Below are 26,280 nucleotides of genomic sequence, written 5' to 3'. Positions count from 1 at the left end.
AAAGCTCTTCTTCCTCCTGCTGCAGCTTCTTTGGCTGCTTTCTCCAGAAGATCTCATGTTCTGACCCCAGCGTATTCTCTGACAGAATGCAAAGGACACTGAGATGCTTAACAGTATGGCTGAATCAAGCTGAAGGAACTCTCTGCTTTCCCGGCATTTCTACTTAACCGTCTATACCACCTGGTATAGATGACTTACTTTATAGACTAAAGAAGGGAGTAATGTGCAAAGCAAGTGGTGAACTCCAGAGTAAGCTCCAGAAATAACATTTTCCTAATTACTTCAATCATCATTATCACAGTTTCAACTACACCCTGGGTTTTTAACCACCCACAACAGAACCAGGATTGGACCCAATGGAGCCCAGGCCATTCAAATCCAGAAGTATCGCTTCAGACAACCACAAGGATGACTGGTAATGGGTTATGCATACTTAATTAAATATTTTTTTTCCCTCAAAGTCTTTGATGTTGCAAAGATCAATCATCGGGACACAGGGGGAAATTTAGTTAATATCTCATCACAAATTTTTAGTGAACTTTCATGAGGATACTCAGGTCAACTTAGGAGTCATTTATCAATTATATCATCTGAGTACAGGATAGTTTATGTTCTTCATTTTAAAAATGAATGCATTTAAATGGTTTGTGATACTGCCCTTGACAAAATGGTTATAGTGGAATAAAAGGTAAACATTAAGAAAGTCCATGCCCGTTGGTTTTCCCTTGGGAGAGATGAGTGAAGTCACTCAAAAGCATTGAAGGTAGATGCTCAGAGGTACCATTTAGGCACAGGACCATTAGAGGTCATGTACTTTAGTGGAAGAACAGAATCATCAAAAGTTGGTTGATAAAAAGTCACTATGTGTATAACCATCATCACGACAGATGTGGACAGAAGTAGCACCAGTGCTTATGGAGAAAAGTGGACCCAGACGCCACACTCGTCTTTGAGTCACCATGATGAAGAGGAGACCCAGCATTCTACAGGCACACGTAAGAAGGATGGTGGTCAGCAGTCCTGGCTGAGATGAGTTAGGGAAGTCATTCCAAAGAATAGGGAAGACTCTTGTGCAGACACTGGCTACATCTTCTATTTCCACACAATAACTTTTCTTATCCCCAGAGCATGAAAAGCTGCCAAATATGCGCCCAATTTCTTAGAATTTTGGGGAAAAATGCTAACTTATCAGATTGCCTAAATGGCCAAAATGTCTAAAAAGTTAAAATGTTTAAAAATATGTGAGATATTTGAAGAATCTGTGTTAAAGATTCCCAGAGTTTCCATCTGGGTAATCTGTGTGTTTTCATGGAAGTGTATGATGTGTGTTCTTTTGATGCCTGTAGTGGGACCTGGAAAGAAAACATGAAAAGTGCAATGATCTTTGAAATCTTTACTTTCTATGAATATCTTTGATGAATCCAGTTTCTTTTTCACATTCTGTTCCTCACTGCATTGTAGAAAGGCACCCCTTGTACCCCTTGGAGGAACGTTAGTAGCTCAGATGGTCTGCATTTGAATTCCATGACTGTTTTTTTTTCTGTTTTTAAGCCCATGGTAACTCTTGGGGAAGGCTTTGATGCTGTTATTCCTACTTATGTGCAAACATCTCAGGTTTCCTAAAACAATTTCAGGTCTCACTGCTGGACTATGAGGATAGAACAAAAAAAGAAATAAGAAGTTTATACTCTTCTTTTTTTTAAATCTACCTCTCAGGGAGATGCTTATGATGTTTGGAATAAAAGAAGATTTAGCTTAGGATAATAGCTCGTAGCATGCTTAAAATTATGGTTCAACGATCATTCTCATAGCCTGGAATACTCCTAAAGCAGAAATGTAAGAAATAATCACTTAGAAGCCAAAAGAGTTTGGGAATCCATGATTGAGGATGTCCTCAGACAACAAAAGAAATGTCTCAGACATCAGCTAGGACTGAATAGGTTAATAAGTCTTGGGCATTGTATTGATTACGCCCAACAGGCCTACGTCTCATTATTTACCCTAATAGATTTGATACACGCATGAGGTTTACGAGGTGAGTTAACAAGAGTCTTTCGATAGAAGAAAAAATTAAGAAGCAGAGGTCTCTTCAGAATGGGATTCTGTACCCATCCCTTTGGGTCCTAACAGTATATCTTAGAAATTATTTTAGACAGTTTGTACTTAAAAAGCAGAAAACTATTTAGGAGGCTTGGAATTCATAAGCCTATTGCCAAAAGTTGTGGGGAAGGGGCATGATTACTGGAGGGTAGTTGAAATACGGGACAACACAGAACTGAGCAGAGGGGAAGCAGTAGCTGCTACGGCAGGTCTATTATCAGGACTCTCAAAACAAAGAGATTCTGATTGGTGAGCTCTGGGCTTTATCCAAAGAACATCACAACTTCTAGAAGAGATCCAACCTTCATATTTACAATGGAAGTCCTATACCCTGCTAACCCATATGTTGAAAGCAACAGAAGATTACTGGATCTTTAAAGGATCATTGTGTTTATAAAGACAGTGGTAAAAGAAGTATAGAGCAGTGGTGGGGTGTGTGTGTGCGCATGCATTTTTTGGTTTGTTTTATTTTTCTTTCTTTTTTTTTAAGCTTTAAGTAGGCAATCTATGTTTGGCTAAATTTTTCTTTTTTTTTTTGTAATCACACCCAGTGTTTCTTCTAACTTCATTATTGTCAGGAGGTAGTGATTTAGTCAGTGGGAGGTAAAATTTAAGAGTTTGTTTCTTTCTTTTCCTTTCTTTTCTTTCTTTATCCCTCTGGATAACCAGTTAACCCCAGGAATGTTTTGGCCAATGCAAGGGTAAAACGAGGACAATACATTTTATTTTTTTTAAGTCTTTGCTATTATCAAGTCACGTATATCATTTTCTAAAATAATGAAATACAACCAGTTTTACAAGTTGCAAAACATACTTCGAATTGGCAAGTTTACACACTCATTTTCTTTTCTTTTTTTTATCGAGATATCATTGCTGTGTTATACACTTTCATTTTCTCGATGAACCAAAAATTTACTATTAGTTGCTATAGATGAAAATGTCAGTGGCTTTCTGATTTTTCCCAAAGGCACCCTGATACAATTTTACTTCATTCATTTTGTCCTTTTTAAAACTGAACAATTGCAACCCTGAGTGTTTGAAATTTTAAGCCTGTCCTACACTGCTGTTGTTTATATAAATGCCAAACACTGGCTAGAGAAGTTTTCTTCCACTGAATTACTTTTGTTAAAAAGTAATTTTGGCAGTTTTGGATGCTCCATAGACATAACCTCGTAATATGTCAGCGGAGTAGCATCCCAGCCGTTCCCAGCATCTTTCATGCTGGGCAGATCCACTGCTGGTGCGTTTCCAGTGTGTGTGGTTATGAGTCATGTGGCCACCATTTGAGAGAAGGCTTCCCACTAGGCTGGTCTTGTCATTGATTCTTATATAATATATTCCTCCCCCCAAATCCCTGGAGACAAGAAGTTAATTTTTTGAACAAAGGGTTTTCTCAGACAGGATATATGAGTCCACAGACTCTAGTAAAATATGAATAATACTGGGAATTCATAGATCATGGTCTAGTCCTAAGTTTGTACCAGTCTGACTATATGATTTTGAGCAAATCAGAACTTCTTTGGGCTCTAGTTTTCCCATCTGAAAAATCAAAGTCTTGGACCATTTGATTTCTGATACTACTTTCAGTGTATCAGTGGTCTCGCTCCTTACTCCTTTCCTCTTCTACCTTCTCTCCTACGTGTATGTGCTCTCAGGGTAGAAAGATATATGTTGGTAAGGAAATTAACTGAACAATAATGGCTCACAATTGACATTCTTCTCACAGCCTGGGCAACCCCTAGTAGTACAACAGAAGAAACAGCTATCCAGAAAGAGCAGTGGCTCGAGAATGAACGGCCTGGGGAATATCCCCAAACACCAAAGGAAGACTCTCATTCAACAGCAGGGACAGCTGGTAATGGATGGTTTAACAGGCAAATTTGGGTGAAAACTTCCTCTTGGGTTAAATGTTGGGCATTGAGGGCAGTGAACAAGAAGACTTTGAAGGGACTGTCCCAAGATGTTAAGGTTCCTTCATCAATGATGATGCCGTCGGCGCAGAGCCAACCCTTAAACTCTCGTAGCAAATTCCGTGAAGAGCAATGGATTCAGGCACAGAAGGGAAACACAGGAAACATGCCCTTGCAGGTGTCACTCTCAGACCTAGTTTGGAGTATCCCCTAGTGAGACTGTAACAGAGACTCTGATCTTACAAAACACTCCCTTTTCCTTTGTAAAGGCATCTACCCTATGATGTGGGTCCAGCTTTACAACATAGTTCTATGAAACAGTGGGCTTGTTAGAAAGCATTTGTTCATAACCCCAGTATTTGAGGAAATGGAGCCAGACATTTTGAGAAAAATACCTGTCTGGTGTCATTTGGCCCTTTTGCCATGTTTGTTTGGAGATTTCTCCTTGAATATATAATGATTTCTTCTTAGATGTACAGAAAACACCTCTTGTCTATTCTTGAATTCTGGGATTGTGGAGACTGGACTCAAATTTCTAAATGATGCCCGCTAACTTGGCTCTGCCGGCTCCCATGCGTGATTCTTTTGTCTGTGTGACAGAAAGACTGAAATGCATCCTGCCTTGTTAAAGACTGTGAATACCATATTCTTAGTTGGTGTCAGCGAGAAATATTCCCATGTTTCCATTTGCAACATAGACTGTAATGCATAATGTTGTTCCCGTGCACGGCAACTTCTGAATGCATACCTAGCAGAGCGATGGATTCGGTGACTGGCTGTGTGGTGTGGTTGTTGCTAAGGGGCTATTCTTGTCATCGTTGCCACCTATACTTCTTGGCTCAGAAGGAAGCAAAAGCATGCGCTTCATTCCTGTATGTCACTTGTGCCATAAATCCTGTTGTTAGAAGGTAATGCTTCTAATGGATTCCATTCATGCTTTTGAGATGAGTGGCATTTACTTTCGTGTGTATCTCATGGGAAGCTGTTACTTGATTCCTTCTCTAAATCACCGCTGGCCTAATGTGTGTTTTGCTGGGATGTGGTTGTCTTGGAATGACATCATGTGTTGGGCTCTTACACTTCCTCCTTTAGGGGACAGTGGCAACTTGGCATGGGTCAAGAACTGCTCCTTCATCTTTACTTTGATGTCTATAACTTATTGTCTACCCACTAGAGAAGTCACTAATGGTTTTGGGTCCTCTAGTTCACATGCTGATTGCTAGGAAAATGAGCCTGAATGAACCCATACCTGCTAAGACATTCTGCATTTATGCTGCTTCCTGGCCCTCTAAACCTAGAACACGGTTTCATTGTCTTGTGTTGAGAATACAGTCTTTTTTAAAAAAAAAATCAGTCTATCCTTGGCCAAATGTCAACTAACATTTTGACACTTGCTTGAACTGCATAGTCACAACAGCTTCAGCCCATGACAGCCATCCAAATCAAAGAGTGACCACACAGCATCAAGAGGACAGTTCCTGGACTTATATCTTGGACCCAATCTCACATCCAATGGAACGAGGTCATCAAACAGAAAGAAGGATGGGTAATAGCCTCTGAGCTTTTATATATATATATTATGTTTTTTAAAGCTGCCAAATGGCTGTTCTCCTAGAAATGTGCCCTTGAGTTTTGACCAGTCTGCTTTCCTAAGGAACTTTAAGTTTCTTAAAAAACTAGTTTTCTTGGTAAGAGTGATATGCACATTCATCTGGATATGAAGTCCTGGTTGAGGGTGGAGAATTTGGCAAGGGAGTCAAAGAAGAATTAGTCCTAAGCTGTTGAGACTGGAAGTCATTTCCTCTGAAGAGGAGCAGTTTCAAGATTTCTTTTCCATTTACTTCTAAATGCAGTGTTTTAAAAAGAGTGAAGTAATGCATTCAATGACTATTTCCACTGTAGGCCCAAAGATGTAACTTGTCTTTGGTAGTGAAATCTTAGAGATCAAAAATTGGTGAGTACTCATTCCAAACAAGTACCTCAAAGGCTCCAACAATTTTATTATTTACTCTTGCATATTTAGAAATAAATATGATACCCAGTGACTTACTGATGAGCAGATAGATGTTCCATTAAATTGATCATGTCAGGAACATTATAAATGGCTTCAACCATGGAATGGTGTGATACCTCTTAAAGGATTCCACTTATCAACAAGAAGCTGAACAAGAGTGTCTAGGGACCATCAACAGGCAGGACTTTTTCTGGAAGAATATCCACTTGGGGTTTTGATTTGACTTAGCTAGCCTTTCTTTTTTGAAATCTGGGATAATGGAGTCAGCCACGTTTTGTCCTTTTCTTTTTGTATGTAAAGGCTACAATGCACAGGTGGGTGCCTGATGGTCCAGTGTTTCCCTCTGGGGTGATTTGGGACTGATTATATCTCCCCCGAGGTAGCAGTGTGGGTGGACTTCAAATCGAACCAGCAGTGGTGATGGTGTTTATGGGTTGTGTGACCACTCTTTCACCCAGAACTTGTTATTTCAGCAGAACTGATTGGTGATAATTATTAGAAACAGCTTCCGTAACTATTGTCAGTGAAAACTGTACTGCTCAACATTGTACATGTCACATTCCAAAGACATCTCCTGCTTGTGTTTATGGGAAGAATGATTCACTGACATCCACTGCTTCTTATTTCTTGCCCTAGAATATTCCTGTGGCCTCCATCTAGAGATTATTGAATGATGATTTTGTGTTTTATTTGTACCTTCATTTTGTAAAGCAAAAGAGGAGCAAATGAGGGAAGAGGGCTGTAAAGAAAATTATTTTGCCAAGTAAGGAGGATGTAACACAATGGCTCCTGAACCAGTGCACTTTGTCTCGTCTCCACGTGTCACATCATGTGTATGGAACGGGACAAGTCACACAGGGGTTAGACTTCTCTCTCTGCAAGGCTTGGGAAGCCCATCATGTGCTCATTTAGCGTCCTTCCAGACTCAGCAAAAAAGAACAAAAATCACAGCTCTTATTATAACTCGGCCCTTCAGGGAAAACCAGTTACTTCTCGGAATGCTCTTTTGGAGAAATGATAATCTACTTCAGTTCCTCTTATTCAAGTTTGAATAGAAGAATAATTTGTCTCTAGACCATAAACCACCCTCAGGTAGTAGTTAGGAAATCAAGTAATCACCCCGATTTAATTCCTTCAGATATGGACACCAGCCATAGTACAACGCTTCAGCCTTCTGCAGATCCAAACACAGGTTTGGTGGAAGACTTGGACAGGACAGGACCTCTTTCAATGACAACTCGTAAGGATAATGACACTCAGTCTCTTTATTTATTTATTTGTTTATTTATTTATCTTAATGGTAGTACTGGGGATTGAACCCAGGACCTAGTGCATGCTAGGCACACACTCTACCACTGAGCTATACCCTCCTCCAGTGTCCTTATTGACCTGTATTCCTGCTTCAGCTCTTGCTCCCGTGGACCCTGATGCAGAGCTTGGTGGTGGAACAGCTCGCTCAGTGCTACGTAGCTCAGCTCAGCTCAGAACGTAAAAGCTGTCTTCACTGTCTATATTTTCTTGATGAATTCTTTAAACCTGATTATACCTCCATTCTTGGTGCTTCCCAGAGTCAATGATTTTATGTTAAGAAAAAACTAAAAAGGGTGTGGGACTCCATTCATTCTCTGAGTAGTAATGTCAGTGAAACCCAAGACCACAGCTCAGACGGTGGTTTCTCTACGTTTTAACTGACCAGCTCCTTTTGATTCCCATCTTTCAGTCAATGCAGAATAGGGGTAGGACGTTTTGATGGTTGTAAAAAGATATTTTGGGGCCAGATAGTGGTGGAGAGTAGGGAAATCACATCAGGTCACAGAGGAGGAGCAAGGCTTGCTGTTGACAGTTGACATAGATGGCAGGGCCAGGGAACAAAAGAGGAGCATTTGCTCATGTCTCCTCCTATCATCATGGTAGAAACAGTGCTAAACTTCTAGTAGCCTTAATGCCCACTACATTTACAGGGCTATCCTGGAGATCACCCATTCATAATTTCTTGACAGAATATGAAAGAAATCCAGAATTAAGAAGGTCTTACATAATGGGCAGAGTCTTTCCATGTGAGCCCTTTTAGGCAAAAGGAAAAATTAACAGGCATGTGTTGATCGTCAGGAATGTAAATAGCCCAGTGTTAAGCATCAAAGGAGATGCAGATAAGCCTAAAAGTGGTCCTTGCCAGTCAAGGGTTTTGTATTCCTACTTTATGTCCTTGTTGACTTTTGCTGTGCAGTTGAGTTTGGGATTTGGTGAATGTCTCTCTCCTGGTTGTAATATTTACTTGGTGGTGGACATGGTGTGCTTAGTGGTGTGCTTTATGGAGTGCTTGCACCTGTAACTCAGAGGTTGGTATGTTTCTTAGAAGAACACAAAAGAAATTAACTGAGAACAATCAAAGCTTTTTCAGATACGGGCAATGATTCAACATGAAATTGTACATATCAGCGAGGGCCCTGTGTTTGCCCAGATAAGAGTTTCCTGGTGTTTCAGCTCAGTGATGAGAATCCGCATCCACAGATGAGATCAAAAACCTAATAACTGAGTACGATGATAACTTTAATATTCTTCAGAAGAGATTTAAGTGTTTCCTTGTATAAATTTGGTCTGAGTTACTTGAGCAAGTAATTCTAGATAAACTTCTTCCTCTTTTGTGGTGACAAATACGCTATCCGCTATGATGGTGTTTATTTTCTCTACCGTCACGTGTCTTGACACATAGCTAGGTGCTCTTGATGGTTAATAGGAACACTGGGATTCACACGTTCCTTTTTCTTTGTCTCTGTGCTCTCTGGTTTTCCCGAGTGACAGGAAGAAGTGCTATAATTGGGCCACAATGATCCAGGATGGACAAAGTTTTGGCTCAGGTGTCACCTTGGCACTTGACCTTGTTGATTATACTGAAAAGCAAAGCCAACTAGGGGCAAAGCAGAAATCTGTTGTGCATTTATGTCAATCAGAGAAGAATGGCATGCCCAAACCTTGGTATTCCTACGCACCTACCCATCTGACACTTGTAGCTAGATAACAGAGGATTTGTTTCATGGCTCCAAATTAATACCAGATTCATCCCTCATTGAAACAGAGTGGAGTGATACTCTGAGCTTCTCTACATCACACGGAGGCTTGGAAGAAGATAAAGAGCACCCGACGACTTCTGCTCCAACATCTAGCAGTAAGGACTGTAAAGCCCAGGTGGCTTCAGCTAGTGAAAAAAAAAAAGAAATCAATGAATTATGGGTGCCTTTGCAGTGTCTTTGGTGGAGGGACATCAGTTGGCTGCAGTTATGCTGATACTTCTGATCAGAAGGTGTGGCTGGTGATGGGTCTCTGATTTTTCTGCTTGTAGACCTGTTAGAAACTATTGTACATTAAAGGCAAACTCTATTTTTTAATCTTAAAGACTGGGCTTCTTCAAATCCAGAGTTAGTGGCTTGGTTTACACATAACATCGCTTATGTATGATTTACGATTGGTATAAAGGTCTGAATTATGTCATGCTCTGATTTCCTGGCATTAGTAATATTACTTTGCTGTTTATCCTCTGGACCATAAATCCATGATGCTGGTGACTAAGAAGCCGTGTGAAATGGCCAAGGAAAGAATAATCAAAGCCTCTGGTCTTTGAAACTTTTCATTGGCCATTCCAGTTGCAGGCAGCATAATTTTACCTTTCAGTTCAGTTTTACCTTCCACTTCATCAAAGGTGGTGGTCCAGTAGAGTAAGAGCTCAAGATTATCTGGTACTTGGGTTGACTTCAAGGTAACAGTTCTAGCGGCATAAACCTTATTTTAATAACCCAGGCGGTTGTTGTAACAAATGTCTCTTCTGGGTATTAAGATCACCAAAATCTCTTCCATTGAGTAATATCCAGGTGGTGTTGATTGCAAAATATTGATTCTGCCCAGTGGTGTAACAAACCTCCCTGTCTTTTGCTCCGTGTTCACAAATAACAAGCGACAAGCTTTTGCAGCAATTGCACATTCTGAAGACAAGCATATGATGGGTGGTGTTCTTACAAAAGTGGGTTTACCATTAATTCCACCTTCACACAGATAGGAATGATGGCAGAGGTGGAAGAAGAGGTGGAAATCTTCCTGACGACTCAGCCACTTCAGTGGAAGGTTATACTCCTCATTCTCCAGACACAAATGAATACACAACCCTCCTCCCAGTGACCCCTACTGAGCCTGAGTCCCCTGGAGTTACCGGAGTTACTGTTCTTGGAGATTTCACCTCTAATCTTGATCATTCCTTATCAGGTAATTTGGCCATCTGTTATCTGATTTGCTTTCTCAATAGGGAAAAACAACACACTTTCTTATTACAGGGGACATTCTCTTGTGTAGGCTGTGACGAGACTGATTTGTGACCCAGGAACGGCTTTCATCACAGATCATCATTGTAGTGTGCAAGTGAACAGACTTCCTTTAGATAAATAATGCTTTTATTTGCTTGTGTAACTTCCATTTATTTTTTTGACTTGGTTGTTATGGTAGAATTTCCTTCTTTGTCTTGTTTCTGATCTTATGATATGTTAAGTTGAATCATATGTCAGTCAAAGTAGCCAAATATTAGTAATTTCATTTGATTCAGCATATGCCACCCATTAGTAAGGTTTTACCCAACTTGTAAATAATTTCTATATACTGATGTCTTTGCTCTGAAATTATTTTCTTCTACTGGTGATGGATTGGTGAATATACTTTTGGTGAAGGGCTTATGGATAACCTTTTCCAGTTAAGATACACACTTAATACGATTTAATCTCCTATTAATGAACAGGCATCGTTTCTCTTGTGATGGCAAAGAGATGACTGAAGATGACTTATTCAGTTTAAGATGGACATGAACCTAGTGTAAGAATGAGACCTTTTTCCTCAAATAAGCAGTCCTCCCAACTTGACTTTTCTGTGTTTCTTCATTTGCATTAAGAAACTAACACTGAAGAAAACAGAACTGCAAAATACCTGATCTGGCTAAGAAACTAAAACCGAACTCTCCCTCCTGATGGCAGTTATTCAGGTGTTTTTTTTAACCACTCAACCATTAAGACATATTATTTAAATATATATGTATATGTATTTATGTGAGTATGTATGTACATATGTAGCAGCATTGGTCCTTTCCCTGCCCCTTCCACCTCAAAAGAAGGATAGATCTTATGAGAACCCAGTATTTAAAACAGATAACATCATTGGCGCTCTAACTGATGTGGAGACAGAAACCCAGAATGCCACATGCTCAGCCTCTCCCCTCTGGGCTGCCCACCCCAGGGCTTCAAGGAAAACAGGTTTTAAAAATACTAACCTCAGCAATATTAGCAAGACAAATCCCCTTACATCCACTGGCTCTTTATACAGCATGATTCTGCTCTCGGTTTATTCAAAATTCCAAGTAGTGTGGTTGGTATTCTTCGGGAGAAATGAATCTTAAAGCACTGCCTGGTTTCTCTTGGCAAAATAAGACCTGTTATGTAGCCTAATGAATTTAGATTTTAAATGGCAATTTTAATAGTCACAGTAGCCTAGAAGGATTACATAGACTATTTATTAGTAAATAAAGTGTTCTCCGCAAAACTGATTTTTACATATGCTGATTCCTTCTACATCCTGCGGTGGTACAGACTTTCCGTTGTTCTCCATGGGTAAATGATCTGACTCTCATCCTTGGTTTTCTTCCAAAACACTTGGATAAGGCTCATTTCTTCCCATACAATGTAAACATTTGGAATTGTGGTAGTGGTGGTAATGGTGGTGACGGTGGTGATGGTGGTGGTGATGGTGGTGGTGGTGGTGGTGACTGTGATGGTGGTGGTGGTGGCGGTGACTGTGATGGTGGTGGTGGTGGGGGCAGTATTGGTGTCATCTTTCAGCAAATGCTATTTTCAGTTATTCTTACCATCAACCAAAGAACAAAGCAATCTATCTCCTCTATACAATTACATGAGAGATTACAGGTAATCTTCACCTACTCTAATCAAGGAAATGGTGATGATCAGATTACTGTATATTCCTTATATGTACTTTTCATAATGGGTGACTATAGCCATTTTATGAAATTATTGTCCTGTTTTGTTTTAAGATGCCATTATAGTTTTGGGAAATGTGTGGGGAAAAGGGAGAAGAGTGAGTTTCCATATGTTGAGTCCAAATTTGACCTGCGGCTTCAGATTTTGGCAATTCATGAACTTGTCTCAATCAAAAGCCTTTTGGTGATGGATATTTGAGGATATGGGACCACATTAACTTCCGATATTAAAAATATAGATTTAATTTTTGAAAAATATTATTATTTGAAACATATTCTAATAACCAGGGACACCTTAGTCACATGTTACTTATCATTTCCCCATTTCTTTTTCACTTATTTTCAGACTCTTTTTCTTTAAATAAGCAGTTGACTTTTCTCTTTGAATCTTTATATACTTCAACTCCAATATTCTTTATTGCACATCAAAACCTTTTTCTATTTCCTGCCTCAAAGAAATCTCTTTAAATGTCTCATGCCCTAAGCCACAGAGTACACCTGTCCCCAGTAATCACATTTATCATAATCCAAAGCATACAGTCCTTATTTCAAAGATATAGTATCAAATCCCACCATCAGACCTGCAAAGACACTATAATATTTTTGTTAAAGTGTTACAGTTTCTACTAAAGCCACACTTCCTATGGTTATCTTTGATGGTCTGTGCTGTCCCAGGTTTTAAAATTTTGATTAAAGCTCTGGCCCACTCATCAGTGGATTCAGCAATGAACAGTAATTAATATCATGGACCCATGCAAAGCTCATTTGTCATCGTCTTTGGTTACCTTTGAAAGACTACACTTTGTGATGGGCTGTATGAAAACACAGATGCAGCGTACCTGAACACAGTACTGAATCTTCCCTCGTTGCTTCTTCCAGATGACCAAGTCTCACCGGTTGACTCCAGCGAGAGGTCTCATACCACTGACGGATCTGAATCAGCTGGTGAGTTTGAGCTGCTTTATTTATTGAGTTATTTTCTGTTTTCACCATGGAACCTGCTGATTATGAATGAAGTATGTATGAGTCAGTGTCTCCTGAAAAATTGTTCTCATATTTTTCTTTGGATGCATCACAATCTCAGAGGGAGCTTACTAAATCACATTGCTGGGCCCCCATCCTTAAAGCTTCCGATTCAGTAGGTCTGGGGTGGTGCCTGAGCATGGATTTCTAACAAGTGCCCTGGTGATTCTGATTCTGCTGGGACAGGGACTCCACTTTGACAACCACCGCTTTCAAGATAATTCTTCCATCTGAAAGGATCAGAAAGAATCAAGCAGGCTGTCCAGTTTAACACTGCATTACACTAGAGTGAATAAAAACATAGACTTTGCCATAAGAATGGCCTGGGTTCAATTCCAGCTCCTCCATATGTAAACTGGGGGCCTTATTTAAAGGATCTAAGACTCAATTTCCTAACCAATAAAACTGGGGTAATAATAATTGTCACAGGGCATTGTTTTAAAGACTAAATGATGATATACTTATAAAGTATTTAGCATAACCCCCAGCACATGGCATGATAGCTAGCATTCGTTGAGAATTTCCTGTGTGCTGGCGGCATTGTTCTAAGCACTTTGCATGTATTAAGTTGGACGATATGAAACTGCCGTTTCTATAGGTCAACAGTCAAATATCAGCGATTTCGTATATTTCATTTATGATTAACTCACTTAATTATGTCAGTCCTATTATTATCCCAATATTACAGATGAGGAAACTCAAGCTCAGAGAAGCTAAGTTACCTGGCTGAGTTGACATGACTAGTGAGCTGGGAGGTGAAGCCAGGTTCCCAGCCCCAGGGATTTGTTTTGCCTCTCAGAAGCATGATCTGGAGAAAGTACTCTGTAATGACCATTATTACTGCTGTAATTACTGTACTGATCACACCCCTAGAAATATGACTTCAGGCAGCAAAAGTCTGCCATGAGGCAGGTTTACGTGTGACCACTGACACTGGGGCTACTGAGAGGTTCTGCTGGTGCTGTCTTACTGGGGTCTCCCTGGCATCTCCAGTCCAGGTGACCCCAGGCAAGTCAGGTGATCCATATGAACTACTGTCCCCTTCATGCCTAAGTGGGAGGAGGGTTGCCTCTAGGCTTAAAGTTCAGACACTTAAAGCAAATATGAAGATGGATATTTACATGGTGACTTCAGTAATGACCTATTATGTAAGAAGAGCACAGGGGTGAGGGGACTCAGTAGAAACGCTTCTAAAATAAAGACAGAAGTCCCAGGCTCTCTGGGGGCCTTGGGTGGGGCATTTAGCCTTTCCCAGCCATAACTTCTTTACTAGTAAAAATGAGATTGGAACACCAGCCTCCATTACCTCCTAGAGTTCTTATGAAAAGCATGAGGTATCAGGAATATGAAAGGATTTTGAAAATGATCTGAATTTGGAGTTATTACTGCAAGACAATGCTCTCTAAAATCAGGAGACCCCAGCTATTCCACGTGTGGTCCTAGGACCAACGGCAAGGGACATCACCTAAGAGCTGGCTGGAACTGCAGAATCCCCAGCCATCCTGGACCAGTTGAACCAAGAGCCGCATTTTAACCAGACCTACCCCACCCAGCCCCACTAGGTGGTTCGTATGTGCAGTAAAGTTTGAGAAGCACTATCCTAGGCTATTTTGCCTCACAGTCGCACCAGCCAGTTGAATTATCTCTGTGCACATGTCTCAGATTGGATCTCACCTCCCAGCTGCAGTGTTGAGCATCCCCTTTGCAGAACCTGCTTTCCCAGCCAGCCCAGCTCCGGCTAGTTTGCAGACCTCTAGGGTGCAAGGCAAGACCGGTGTATCCGGTCCATCTTCTGCTTTTGTTTGAAGTGAAAATCAGGTGGGCGGGAACGGTCTCTTTTGTTTGACTCCTGTGCAGGTGTCTGTTGTTCAAACGGGAGGTTTCATCTGGCCGCACACACACCCAGATCTTTCCTTGCTGGGAGCACTTTTTTTTTTAATCCTAATAAAGAGATTATGATGCATTAATGGCCTCCCTTTCAATTATCAGAGGCTGCTGTGAGTCAGAGACAGACCAGCAAGAGTGGTTGTACCTCTTAGGTGGTTTTCAAGGCCAAAGATCTCCAGTTTAGATGGCAAATATCCTATGACCTGTGCAGGCAAACACCTGCCAATGGCCAAGGCCACTGGGAGGCAACTACAGAAAACCCTTTGGACTCCTTCTGAGGTTTGTGAAGCAAAAGGCCACTGTCCAGATGGCATGTTGAAACAGCCAAATGTCCGATAGAATCTGTTTTCCTCTGTTTTGAGTTTAACAAGAACATCAAATTGCATGAACAGGAGCCTTTCTATCCAAAATGACGGCAGTTAACAAAATTTCAGTGTCCACTGTGCACCTTCGACAGTCTGACTCTCTGAGAAAAGCTTTTCATTGAAGTCCTGATCATCTCCATCCACTGACTAGCCAGACAGACTTCCTGGGTTATTTTCTTTCCTTGGGAGCCCTCAGAATTCTGCAGTGGGTTCCCACTGGGTAGGGCAAAAGAGTTCATTTCAGTGGGGATGTTTCACATTTTGTTTTGAAGCAGTGAAGGAAGCACACACACACACAAAATACAAACAAAAACCAAAGCTTTCATTTGGGTGCGTCTCTTCACAAGATGTCTTAGAAGTTTCTTGTAAAACATGATTCACCCCTGGTTTTGATGAACCTCTGGTTTTGACTTGTGGATTCTTTATCTTGCGATACTTCCTGCTTCCTTTCAGTCTGAGATTCTTTCTTTGTCTCCTTAGTTGGTTTTGTGGCAGTAGAAAATGTTGTCTTCAAAAGACAATGCATGTTGCAGGAATATATTAGCCGGTACTCTCATTAGGGTGATTTTGTTCAGACAGAAAAGACCATTGCCAACCCCTTCCCCTGCCATCTGCCCCAAATCCTTATTTTTTAATATTTATGCCTGTGTCTACTGAAGATATTGGATGTAATTTTTAGATTTGCTTTGGACTATTTGGAGCCTTTGAGTCCCCTAAAGGTCTTGTTAAAATGAGGCTTCTGAGGTTTGGGGTGAGGCCTGGGACTCTGTACTGCTAGCAAGCTCCCATGTGGTGTTGCCTGTCCAGGGACCACACTTTGAGTAGCAAGGTCCTAAATTAAAAGTCGAAAATAGTAAACTGTACACGATCACCATTCTTGCACACTTCTTTAAACCTCTGTAAAGTGATGAGGAAGTGGATTCTATTGTTACCCCATTTTATGAGCAAGAAGACTGAGACCTGGAGAGGGATGACTTGACCTAGCAGAGGTAGGACTCGAATCCGGCGCCGTCCTGCCCCACAGCCTCTTAAACACTGCACAGTACTGCCGCTGAGAGTTCTCGTGCTCTTGTTGAAAAATAACATTTCCAAGCCTTAGCCTTAATCAAACCAAACTTTTCTGGGCAGATAATCTTTCGTGTAACACATTATAATGTCAGTGGCTTGAATCTATAAATAGTTTTGCAGTGATGCAACACATAGAGGTTGGCTCTGTAAGGAACTCGTGGTTCTGAGTTCCAAATTTTGGTTGAGAGATGTCGTTTTTCTCTTTAGGACACTCAAGTGGGAGTCAAGAAGGCGGGGCAAACACCACCTCGGGTCCTATACGGAAACCTCAAATTCCAGGTGAGTTTTGAGCTGTGAAGCAAGAAAAAAAGATGCTAAAAGCAGGTCTGTCTGGAGGTCCTAGAAAGGAAGAAGAGGCCAGTTGGAAAGCACATTCTCCTAAATGTCTAACCTTGAACCTGCAAGCTAAAGGGTGACTGAGAGCACCACAGCCTCTTGGTAGGAGAGGATTGAAGCTTCCTTCTGGCCTCTGTCCCATAGGTTGGCAGAGCTCATATTCAGAGCTGTCCCTGGCCTGTCGCAAAGTAAGCACCATGTTAGTTACTAAAGCTTCCTTCGCAGATGAGTGGCCCCCCGAGGACTCCACATCACCCCCAGGGCCTTCTTATCCCAGTCCAGTTCCTTCTTTATTTCTGGGTTTGGGGGTGAAGTATGTAACTTTCCTCTTACTTCGCAGACAGTGAAGAGATACAAGGGTCATGTGTGTTGAGTGGAGTGAAAAATCTTATGGTTCCCAAGCTACTTTTTCTCGTGGGGCAGTCTGTACCGATCCAGACAGGAGAGAGGGAGACGCCTGCAGGGAGAGGGCTGGGCCACCTGGCTCCCTCGAGCATCAAGATTTGAGGCATTGTTTATTTGATTTGGGCTCAAAATTGAGCATTTGTAAAGGGAGGGGTTACAAAAAAGGAAGGTTTTTCCTAGGGTAGTAAATTATTCTTTACAAATTTGTAAACTCTCCACTCTCCAGAGGTCTCCAAACTGAGCCTTCCTAGGGGAGAGGGAAGGACATGGTGGGGGCCTCGTCGCTTTGCCTTGGCTTGTCTGAGCTGAGCAGGTGGAAAGGCAGAGTGGGCTGAGAAGGTGGGGTGAGTGGGACGCAGTTAGCTATAACCAGGCAGCAGGATTTTTCCCAGCTCTAGTCAGAGTGAATACAGAGCATCTCAAGGCTAGAAACCCAGGGAAAGAACAGAAATGGTACCTTCTTGTCAGCCTCCCCATCTCCTGACTCTACCTTCCTCCCCAAACTCACCTCACCAGGTAGAGATCAGGCAGGACTGAGCAGGAAATCAGAGGAGAATCAAGATTCCCAAAGAAGAATGGACAATGAATGACTTCCCATCTTCCTTGTTCCTTAAGCTCTAGTTCATTGCATGGATATTCAACCCACTTTGCAACTAAATTTATTCAAATTGTCAAGTCATATTTTAATGCTACTAAAGCTTGGTTTTAAAACACGTATATGACATTTTATTGGTCTACAAGTAACCTATTAATTATTGGAGACATTTTCAGAAGGGTAAAAATATAAGTCCCTTATTATCTACCTCATCATCCATAAACACCACGGTTACCATGTTCATGTACGTCCTTGCTGTCACTTTTCAATGCAATTTCCATACAAACCCATAATTATACCATATACTACATTCCCAACTGATCAGCCACAGCTTTCCAGTGTCATTGCATACACTCCTCCTGTATCTTAGTACGCAATACAATGGATGTTCCCTCATTAATTTAACCAGTCCTTTACTGTTGAATAGCAGGTTGTTTCCAACTTTCACTATTATAAATAGCACAGAAATAAATATCTGTATAGCTAATTCTGAGGTCCTGTAAATTCCTGGATCAGAAGCATGGACATTTTGAAGATGCTTGACAAGTTTTGCCAAAGAACCCCCCCTAACAGTGAATGCACACAAGTTCAGCCCTCCACAGGAATGTCTTTTTTCCCACCCCCTAGTATATGGCCTCTGCTTTCATTCCTTAGTAAAATGTAAGCTGAATGCTCTCATACAGGAGAAGAATGTTCCTTTTAAGGAATACCCCTTTAACCTACTTAACAATGCCCCAAAGGCATCTACAGGTTTCCACAGGTTAATCTGCACTTTTTTGGAAACGTGTTTCTCCCGGAGGGTCTTGGAAATCTTGACTGATGATAAGAGATGAAAACAAGAGACCTGTTGGACAAAGACCTATATAGCAAAATTATTCCTCCAGTATTACCTGATTATTGGCTGGACCTTTGGTTAGACCCATGTGCAGAGCTGACTGTAATTCTTGTTTGGACCAGGTCCATTTATAAAGTGCATTTTTGTTTTCACAAAGTGTGTTCCCCAAGCTCACGCGTGCCTTTTGCTTCACTCACACCAGAGTGGCTGATCATCTTGGCATCCCTCCTGGCCCTGGCTTTGATCCTCGCGGTGTGCATCGCGGTCAACAGTCGGAGAAGGTAAGGGGACGGTCCTCAGGGCCTTCAGCTTTGAAAGGGCATCGTTTAAACTTAGGCTTGTGTTGTCAGTTTATGAAGAACAAATAAACCAATTAAATGGAGGCTATTAAAGAACCTTATTTAAAAAAAAAACCACTTTGTATAACTACTAAATGTAAAGTAGGTAAGCTACAAAGATATATAACACAGGGAATATAGCCAATATTTTGCATTGATTTTATGTGGTGTATACTCTATAAAACTATTGAATTACTATGTTGTACACCTGAGACTAATAGAATATTGTAAGTCAACTACACTTCAATTTAAAAAAAAATTGAGGCGTTATGTCCTTGCGGCTCAGAGTGTAGCCCCCGGAACCAGCAGCCTCTGCACCATAGGAGCTTGTGAGAAATGCAGAATGCCAGGCTCAGGCCCTACCCCAGACCGCCCGTATCAGAGTCTGTGTTTTGATAAGACCCCAGGCCCCTTTGATAAGGATTCATGCGGGCAGTACAGTTCAGGAAGCCCTGTTCTGGATGCTTGTTAGAGAAACGAGGCTGTGAGTATTTGAACATCTGTTTTTAAATAATGGTTGAATCTTTTGTGCTTCTTAATTTGGGGGGAGGCCGGGTGAAACCCATGGGGACTTTATCTGATGAAAGTTGTGAAATATCTCACCAGGAAGGCATGAAAGAATATATTCATTCATTGAGTCATTAAGCAAATATTTATTAAGTGTAGTCATAGCTCACGGAAACGCTGTTACGGAGATTCAGAAATTGGCCCTTTCGCTTGTCTGAAGCCCATAGAAACTTCTAGAACCCTTCCCTAAAGCAGGCATTGGGTTTGTGTGTTTGTTTGTTGTTCGTATTTTGTAATGACACTGTTTTCTATTTTCTGGAAGCTGCCATTGAAAAGATTCAGGTTATGGCCTAGGAAGAGTTCCCTGAGAGTGAGGTCTATGAAACAATGAAGAATTTTCCTTAGGAAAGTCTGAACAAAGACAGTCAACTCCCTAGAACTGGCATGTCGGCTGTTTTCATTTTGTTAAGGCCCCCTGTCTCCCTACCTGGACCAAAGCCTATCATTTTGGAATTTATACAATGTGTACACCTGATTGAGCTATGACCCTGCTCAGAAATTCCGCCACCTAAAGTGAAGTAAAAGAGTAATTCTAGCATCAGAGGAAATGAACTTACTCCAGAACCTAAGAGTAAATTCCCTATTTGAGATGCTTTAAAGATGCATGATTTTTCTCCAAGCGAATGGAGAGGAACTTTAAACCTTTCATAAACATCCCTTGAGGTTTTTTTTCTTATAAGGTAAAAAAATCGTATTTCCACACGGGACCATCCTTTATCGTATCAATAAATCATCTAACAGGCCACAGAATGCCCCTTTATTTGGGAAAAGACTTGGAGAAAATTCTGGAATCTTTCCTGTTGGCTTTTGGAAAGCAGGAAACAGCTAATTCCATTGCCGTGTGCAGCTGGTGCTTATCTGAGGAAAGCAAATAATGCCACCTGACGCTGGTACAAGTTAATGAAAGGGCTTTGAAAGTCAAACAGCTATATTGCTCTCTGAACCTTTGAGGGCAGAATAAAAAAAAAAATTAGTCACGATAGCCGATTGCATAAGGAAGGAAAACTAGGAAAAGAAATCTGAAAGACCTCCTAGAAAAGCGCCCATGACTAAATGGAAAGAGATTTTTTTTTTTTTAGTTGAATTGAAATAATGCAACTTGAGGGAGCCTTTACAAAGAGCCTTTATATTTTCCCTCGGCCTCCATGTTTCCCCTTTGATTACTTTCACTCAATTAAATATGAATTTCCTATTGTTGGAACTCAGTCCTTGTGTTCCGGGCCCTAGAATACACCACTCCTGCTCACGGATATAGTCCGTAAGCTTCGCACTTGTCACCAGAGAAACGGTGGCCCCAGATGCTGTCAGTGCGGAGGAGACCTCAGGGAAGCATCGCAGCTGTCCCCAGAGCAGCTGGAGGCCCTACAGCGTGGCTCCTTAGCTCCCGCGTCGCTTCCCATCATATCTGCAGCAAAAAACGGGCCCCCTTGCTGCCCTCCCCCTCCTCCCAAGACCAGCAGTCACCCTAGCAACAGGCAAACAGGGACGCGCGGGATCCAGCACAGCGAGTATCTCACTGGGAAAGTAGCTGCTGAGACTCTGTAAATTACCAGGTCCTGATTTGATCATCGAAAACAGATTTGCCACGCAGTTAAAGGGTGGTTAACGGCTGCACCGGCCCCTGAATGTGCACTGTGTTTCTAAAGCTGCCGGCCCAGCTCTAATCCTCTTAAAAGGCTGGCGCCTTTCTGCTTGGAGTGTTGCCTTTTAGAGGGATACAGAATGCTATTTTCCTCAAAGAAAGTTTGGTTGGAGATAAGAGGCCTACAACAGGCACTCATTTATCCAGCCAGCGTCTTTGGCGTGACGGCTCTGGCCGTCAGCGCTGCAGAGGGGGATGAGGAGGCTAAAACGGAAAGGGTTCTTCCTTCCCTACGAGAATCTTGAGGTTTTGTGGCAGGATTGGCCTGCTGAATTTGAGTTAGCTAAGTGCATTGAGAACATACATTGGGCCGGCCACTGTCACATGAATTACAGATAAAGGCTGAAAGTGGAAAAGCATTCATTGCTGAAGCTGAGGTTTGAGAGTTGACTGTGAACTTCCATGACCAAGTGACCTGTGAGTCACATCATCTTAAAGATGCAGATTTAGGGGTCCTGCTATTTCCTTAGCTTTTCCATCCCTGTCATAACCCACATCATCTTTCCTTGCTGTTCCTCCTGTAACCAGAGTCGGTGAATTGCACCTTTCCAGTGGAAAGCATAGCTTTATTCACTGTCTTTAAGAGCCAACAATTGTCTTAGGAGTCAGTTGAGTTGGTAGATATTGAATGAGGCCCAAGAGAAGAAGTTAGGTGCTTTTCCCTTAAAGAATTTATCTGATTTATATGAAGAAGAGAAGAAAAGTCAGGACCTGGCCAGAGAAGGCTTCACAAAACAGGAGTGATTAAGGAATATTTCTGCACTGATTGTACAGAAAATGCATTTGCTGGCATTCACTCTCATAGGAATAACTGTCTTTTCTGTTCACTCAAGAGGACAGCCATCCACCCTGTGCTTGGTATGTCTCCTCCATAAAGCTCCACGATTTAGAAATGCCTTCCTTCTTTTAAGCTGCAGCCTAGCTCACTGTATTCTGAGCTCACCCAACCTGCTTCTGCCCTCTACAATGGAGCTGTCCCGTAGAACTTTGTGTTGACGGAAATGTTCCACTCTGCCCTAATATACAACCACTAACTAACTTGTGGCTTCTGAGCACTCATACTGTGGCTAGTTTACCTTAAAAAGGTGAATTTTAAATTTTATTTCATTTTAATTAGATTGAATTTAAATGGCCACATGTAGCTGGTAGCTATTGGATTGAATGGTACAGCTCTGACAGGATGCAAAATAAATCTCTAAATACCTGTAAGGATTGTCTGGTAGAAGAGACATAAGATCAGCTGTTAAGTTACCCCACTAAGGCTTTAAGATAAAAGCCCTAAAGGTATGTTACCTGGGTCCTAAGCCCTGCCCAGCCTGCCCACCCTCTCCTGGCCAGACAACAGTCTGGCATCTTCCACATCATGTGGTCACTGCATCTTCAGCTAATGCCTGAGATTGAAGTGGAAGGGAGATAACAGGCAAGATGCAGCTCAGTAGAGTCTTTGGAGTCAGAACGTCTAAGTCGCAGATACTATGTCGTTATTGCTGTCACCAGCAGTGTCTCTTCGGATGACATGCTTGACCTCTTGGACTCAGAGAAGAGGTGGGGACCCTCTGACGAACTTGGCTCTCAGGTTCCTTCTAAAATTCCTGTGACTAATAAGAATGAAGAAATTAGAACTTGTTTTTTTTTTTTTTTAAGTACTTATTAAATGCCCAGAGCATCAAATATTGAGCTGAGTTATTTATGAGAATCACCCTTCCCTCCTAAAAGAACTCAGACAGAAAACAGACACACACCTAAATCCAAAGAGAAACTGGGGCAGGACAAAACCCAAGCGCACACTGCAAAGCCCTGCAGGTCAAATGTTACCCACTTTCAAATCAGCTTCGTTTGGGGAAATACCATGAATCCCCCCCCGACTCACCTCCACGCACACACATTTTTTATGATTATAAATCACTTTCCTGCAATAGTTCATCCAACTTCTCAAGCACCCACGAGGTAGGCAAATGGGAATGACTTTAATAAGACACCTTTGCTCCAAAGAACACCTGGGATACCCACTGAGAATTTTAAAAACCACAAGCAGCCTTCCACCTTTGGCTTTTTACATCATCTTCATAGTAAATATAACAAGGTGGGTGGAAGTAGCCAGATGAAACAAGCCAAATCCATTTCACACGGCTCTGGTTGTACTAACAATGATAGTGAGGGTTTCCTGAACTTTTACTGAGTTCCGGATACTATTCTAAGTGTTTATCCAAGGCCCTGGTTTCCTCACCCCACATGGTTCATAACAGCAACAAATAAAATTGCAGCACACCCATGTATCCAGTGCCAGGCTCTGTTTCAGGGGATTTTCACAATCCTGTGAGACTGGTACTCTTAACAGCCTGGTGTCACAGATCAGAAAGCTGAGGCTCAGAGAAGTTAAGTGAGTTGCCCCAGGTGACACAGTGGCAAGGTCCCCACACCAGGCCGTCCAAGCTCTCGCTCCTGTCTATGTGTACTGAACCCATATTCCCAACCCCACAGACCAGCCCAGGTCAAGCATCCCACCCTCCACCCCTCACCACGCATCATGCCAGGGGAGACAGGATCTACCTCCTGTTCAGGAGGTATAATTTCTGCTTCCTCAAACAAGTGATTAAAGTTTATGGCCTTGGCAGTCCTGGAGGGAATGGCCCATGATCATGAATAATAGAAGCTTTGTCTGTACGACTCCAAATATCCAGCGGCAAAGGGAACAGTTCTGCCTTCATCCTCTTTCCACATCTCCAGATGGCTAGCAGCATGCATAGAGCTGGGCAGAGCCCAGGCTTTTGGCCATAAAAGCCTAGATTTGAATATTGACTCTGTCTGTCTTACTAGCTTTGTGACCTCTGGCTAGTTACTAAACCTCCCTGGGCCTCAGTCTCCACTGCTGTATAATGGGAATAATAGCTGCTTTATGAGATTATTGTGAGGATTACATGAAATTACATGTAAAGTGCCTGGCATGCAGGAGGTGTCCCATAAATACTATCCTGTTTCCCCTCATCCCCACCCCACTTCTGGTTGTGAAGTTCTGCAACTTTGCTTTCGTTTAAGCAACATCTGACTTACTAGACATGTGGCAGTGATCGTGTTACAGGAAAGAGGAAGGGTTACATCAGGCTGGGCAGGGTAAGGCAATGCTGTGACCCAGGGACAAGATCAAGGTCATGCTCTTCCGTGGAAGACCTGCTTTTGAATCTTAAGTAACGTTACTGAGAATTCTTAAAGTAACAGTGAACAACTTGCCTTAGGTAGTCAAACGTCCAGACCCAGGGTTGTACGGCAGTTAACCAATGTTAAGGGAAAAATCAGTATGGAGTTACACTTCCAGAGAACTATTGTTTCATTCTTCCCCGTACTTGCAGGCATAACCCTGACAAGGCCATCGAAGTGTTGACTGGGAGAGGAAGTCATGGGGCTTTCTTGAGTACACAAATCAGAATGATTGATAACCGTCATGTTGATGGCTTATCTGAGTCTGCAGGCACTGCTAGAGAGCTTAAGAGAGACAGACGTTTCCATTGCATCATATGGTAGGAGAGTTAGAACTTGAGAGTCAGACACACCAGGGTTTGAATCTCAGTTCTTTTGTTACTTATGGAGTAACCTGGAGCAAGTTGCAGAATTTTCTGAGCCCCAGGATTCCTTCAGCTGTAATAGGGGGATAATAATAACACTGGCTTCCCAGAGTTGTAATTCTCAAACTCAAGTGCACATCAGAAAGCTCTTGAGTGTTTGCTAAACCGCAGATCCTGGGCCCTCCTCCTTCGAGTTTTCTGATTCAGTGTGCCTGAGATGGGGGCTGAGAAATTACATTGTGACAAGTTTACAGGTGCTGCTTTTGCTGCTGCCTCAGGGGTCTTGCTTTGAGAAGCGCTGATTGTTCAGAGTCGGTAAGATGAAACATACTCAGACCGTCATAAACTGTGGTGATCGTGGCAGTGACAATGACCGTGATAATTGAATCATTGCACCCATTTCTCATCTGATTTTTATAAATGATTAGGTGTGGGCAGAAGAAAAAACTGGTGATTAACAATGGCAACGGAGCTATGGAGGAGAGAAAGTCGAGTGGACTCAACGGAGAAGCTAGCAAGTCTCAGGAGATGGTGCACTTGGTGAACAAGGAGTCGTCAGAGGCCACAGACCAGTTTATGACAGCCGACGAGACGCGGAACCTGCAGAACGTGGACATGAAGATTGGGGTGTAACACCTACTCCATGACCTTTGAAAGAAGCCACCGTCGGAGACCTAACCGTTACAGGGAGCTGGGACACTTCACAGATGCAGTGTGCTACTGATTGTTTCATTGGGGATCTTTTTTTAGCATAAAATTTTCTATTCCTTTTTGGGGGGGGTGGGTGTGTATCGGTGTGTGTGTGTCTGTGTCTGTGTGTGTGTGTGTGTGTGTCTGTGTGTCTGTGTGTTTTTAAAGTTAGGTCCAATTTCTAAAAACAGCATTGCTTTCTGAAATGAGGGCCCTATTAATTATTGGCACAAATTTGACAGTTCCAGTTCCCACCCAGAAGCCTCTCACCTCCTGGGATATGGGCTGACAGCTTCTGGCAAAAGCTACAAACCCATCTTCCTGACCCCAGCCTTCCCTCCACCCCACCTCCCAGGTGACAGCCTCCTGCTAAGGATGTCCCCCAGGGCTAGGAGGGATGGGTCCCTGGGAGGGAGCTTGAATGGGTCCACACTGCCCTTCCAGCACCCAACCCCTGGGCATTTCTCTCCCGTGGGGCCGGGAACGGGGGTGTACTGGTTACACATCACCTGCTACAGAACCCCTGGAAATTTTTCAAATGCTTCTGGGAAATACCCAAAGGGTGAAGCTATTTATCTGTAGTAAGCTATTTATCTGTGTTTTTGAAATATTAAACCCTGGAGGTCCTTTGAGGATTATGCCTTTGTTGATACTTTGTCAGAGGCATAAAGGGTTTACGCTGATTCATAATAAACACCTGTACTTCTTCCACCTTCGCCGTTTGTGCTGTATTCCTTCAGTTTTTTAATCAGCCAGGTCTGGGTCCCACCAGCTCATCAGGAAGATGTGAGGAGGTTCTCCTTGAAGGTCTTCACCTCTAAGCCGCTAAGCCCCGACTCAGGCGCACTCAACTGAATCTCATAGAAAGGAGACAATGCTGTTTGCTGAGGCTCCAAAGGCTTTCTAGTCCTGACCTAGAACCA

The 26,280-nt window shown here is 42.2% G+C and overlaps 1 protein-coding gene across 13 annotated transcripts in view; it reads left to right on the top strand.

Annotated features, from left to right (window-relative positions):
• CD44 (CD44 molecule (IN blood group)) overlaps positions 1-26,068 on the top strand; it is an 82,753-nt gene extending 56,685 nt beyond the window's left edge. For 3 of the 13 annotated variants that reach the window (XM_064492451.1, XM_064492452.1, XM_011000583.3), the window contains 8 exons: positions 5,419-5,556; positions 7,163-7,264; positions 9,101-9,190; positions 10,072-10,278; positions 12,926-12,991; positions 16,597-16,668; positions 18,763-18,841; positions 25,096-26,068. In XM_064492451.1, coding sequence (XP_064348521.1) covers positions 5,419-5,556; positions 7,163-7,264; positions 9,101-9,190; positions 10,072-10,278; positions 12,926-12,991; positions 16,597-16,668; positions 18,763-18,841; positions 25,096-25,300 — 959 coding nt within the window. In that variant the 3' untranslated portion in view covers positions 25,301-26,068. Of the gene's footprint in view, positions 1-301; positions 416-887; positions 996-3,826; positions 3,956-5,418; positions 5,557-7,162; positions 7,265-9,100; positions 9,191-10,071; positions 10,279-12,925; positions 12,992-16,596; positions 16,669-18,762; positions 18,842-25,095 lie in introns of all 13 variants that reach the window. The other 10 variants (XM_064492453.1, XM_064492454.1, XM_031459806.2 and 7 more) reach the window with 5 other exon arrangements.
• The last annotated feature ends 212 nt before the right edge of the window (positions 26,069-26,280 follow it).

Source organism: Camelus dromedarius, chromosome 12 (genome assembly GCF_036321535.1).
Source record: "Camelus dromedarius isolate mCamDro1 chromosome 12, mCamDro1.pat, whole genome shotgun sequence".
Lineage (NCBI taxonomy): Eukaryota > Metazoa > Chordata > Mammalia > Artiodactyla > Camelidae > Camelus > Camelus dromedarius.
This window is presented reverse-complemented; position numbering and strand designations above follow the sequence as displayed.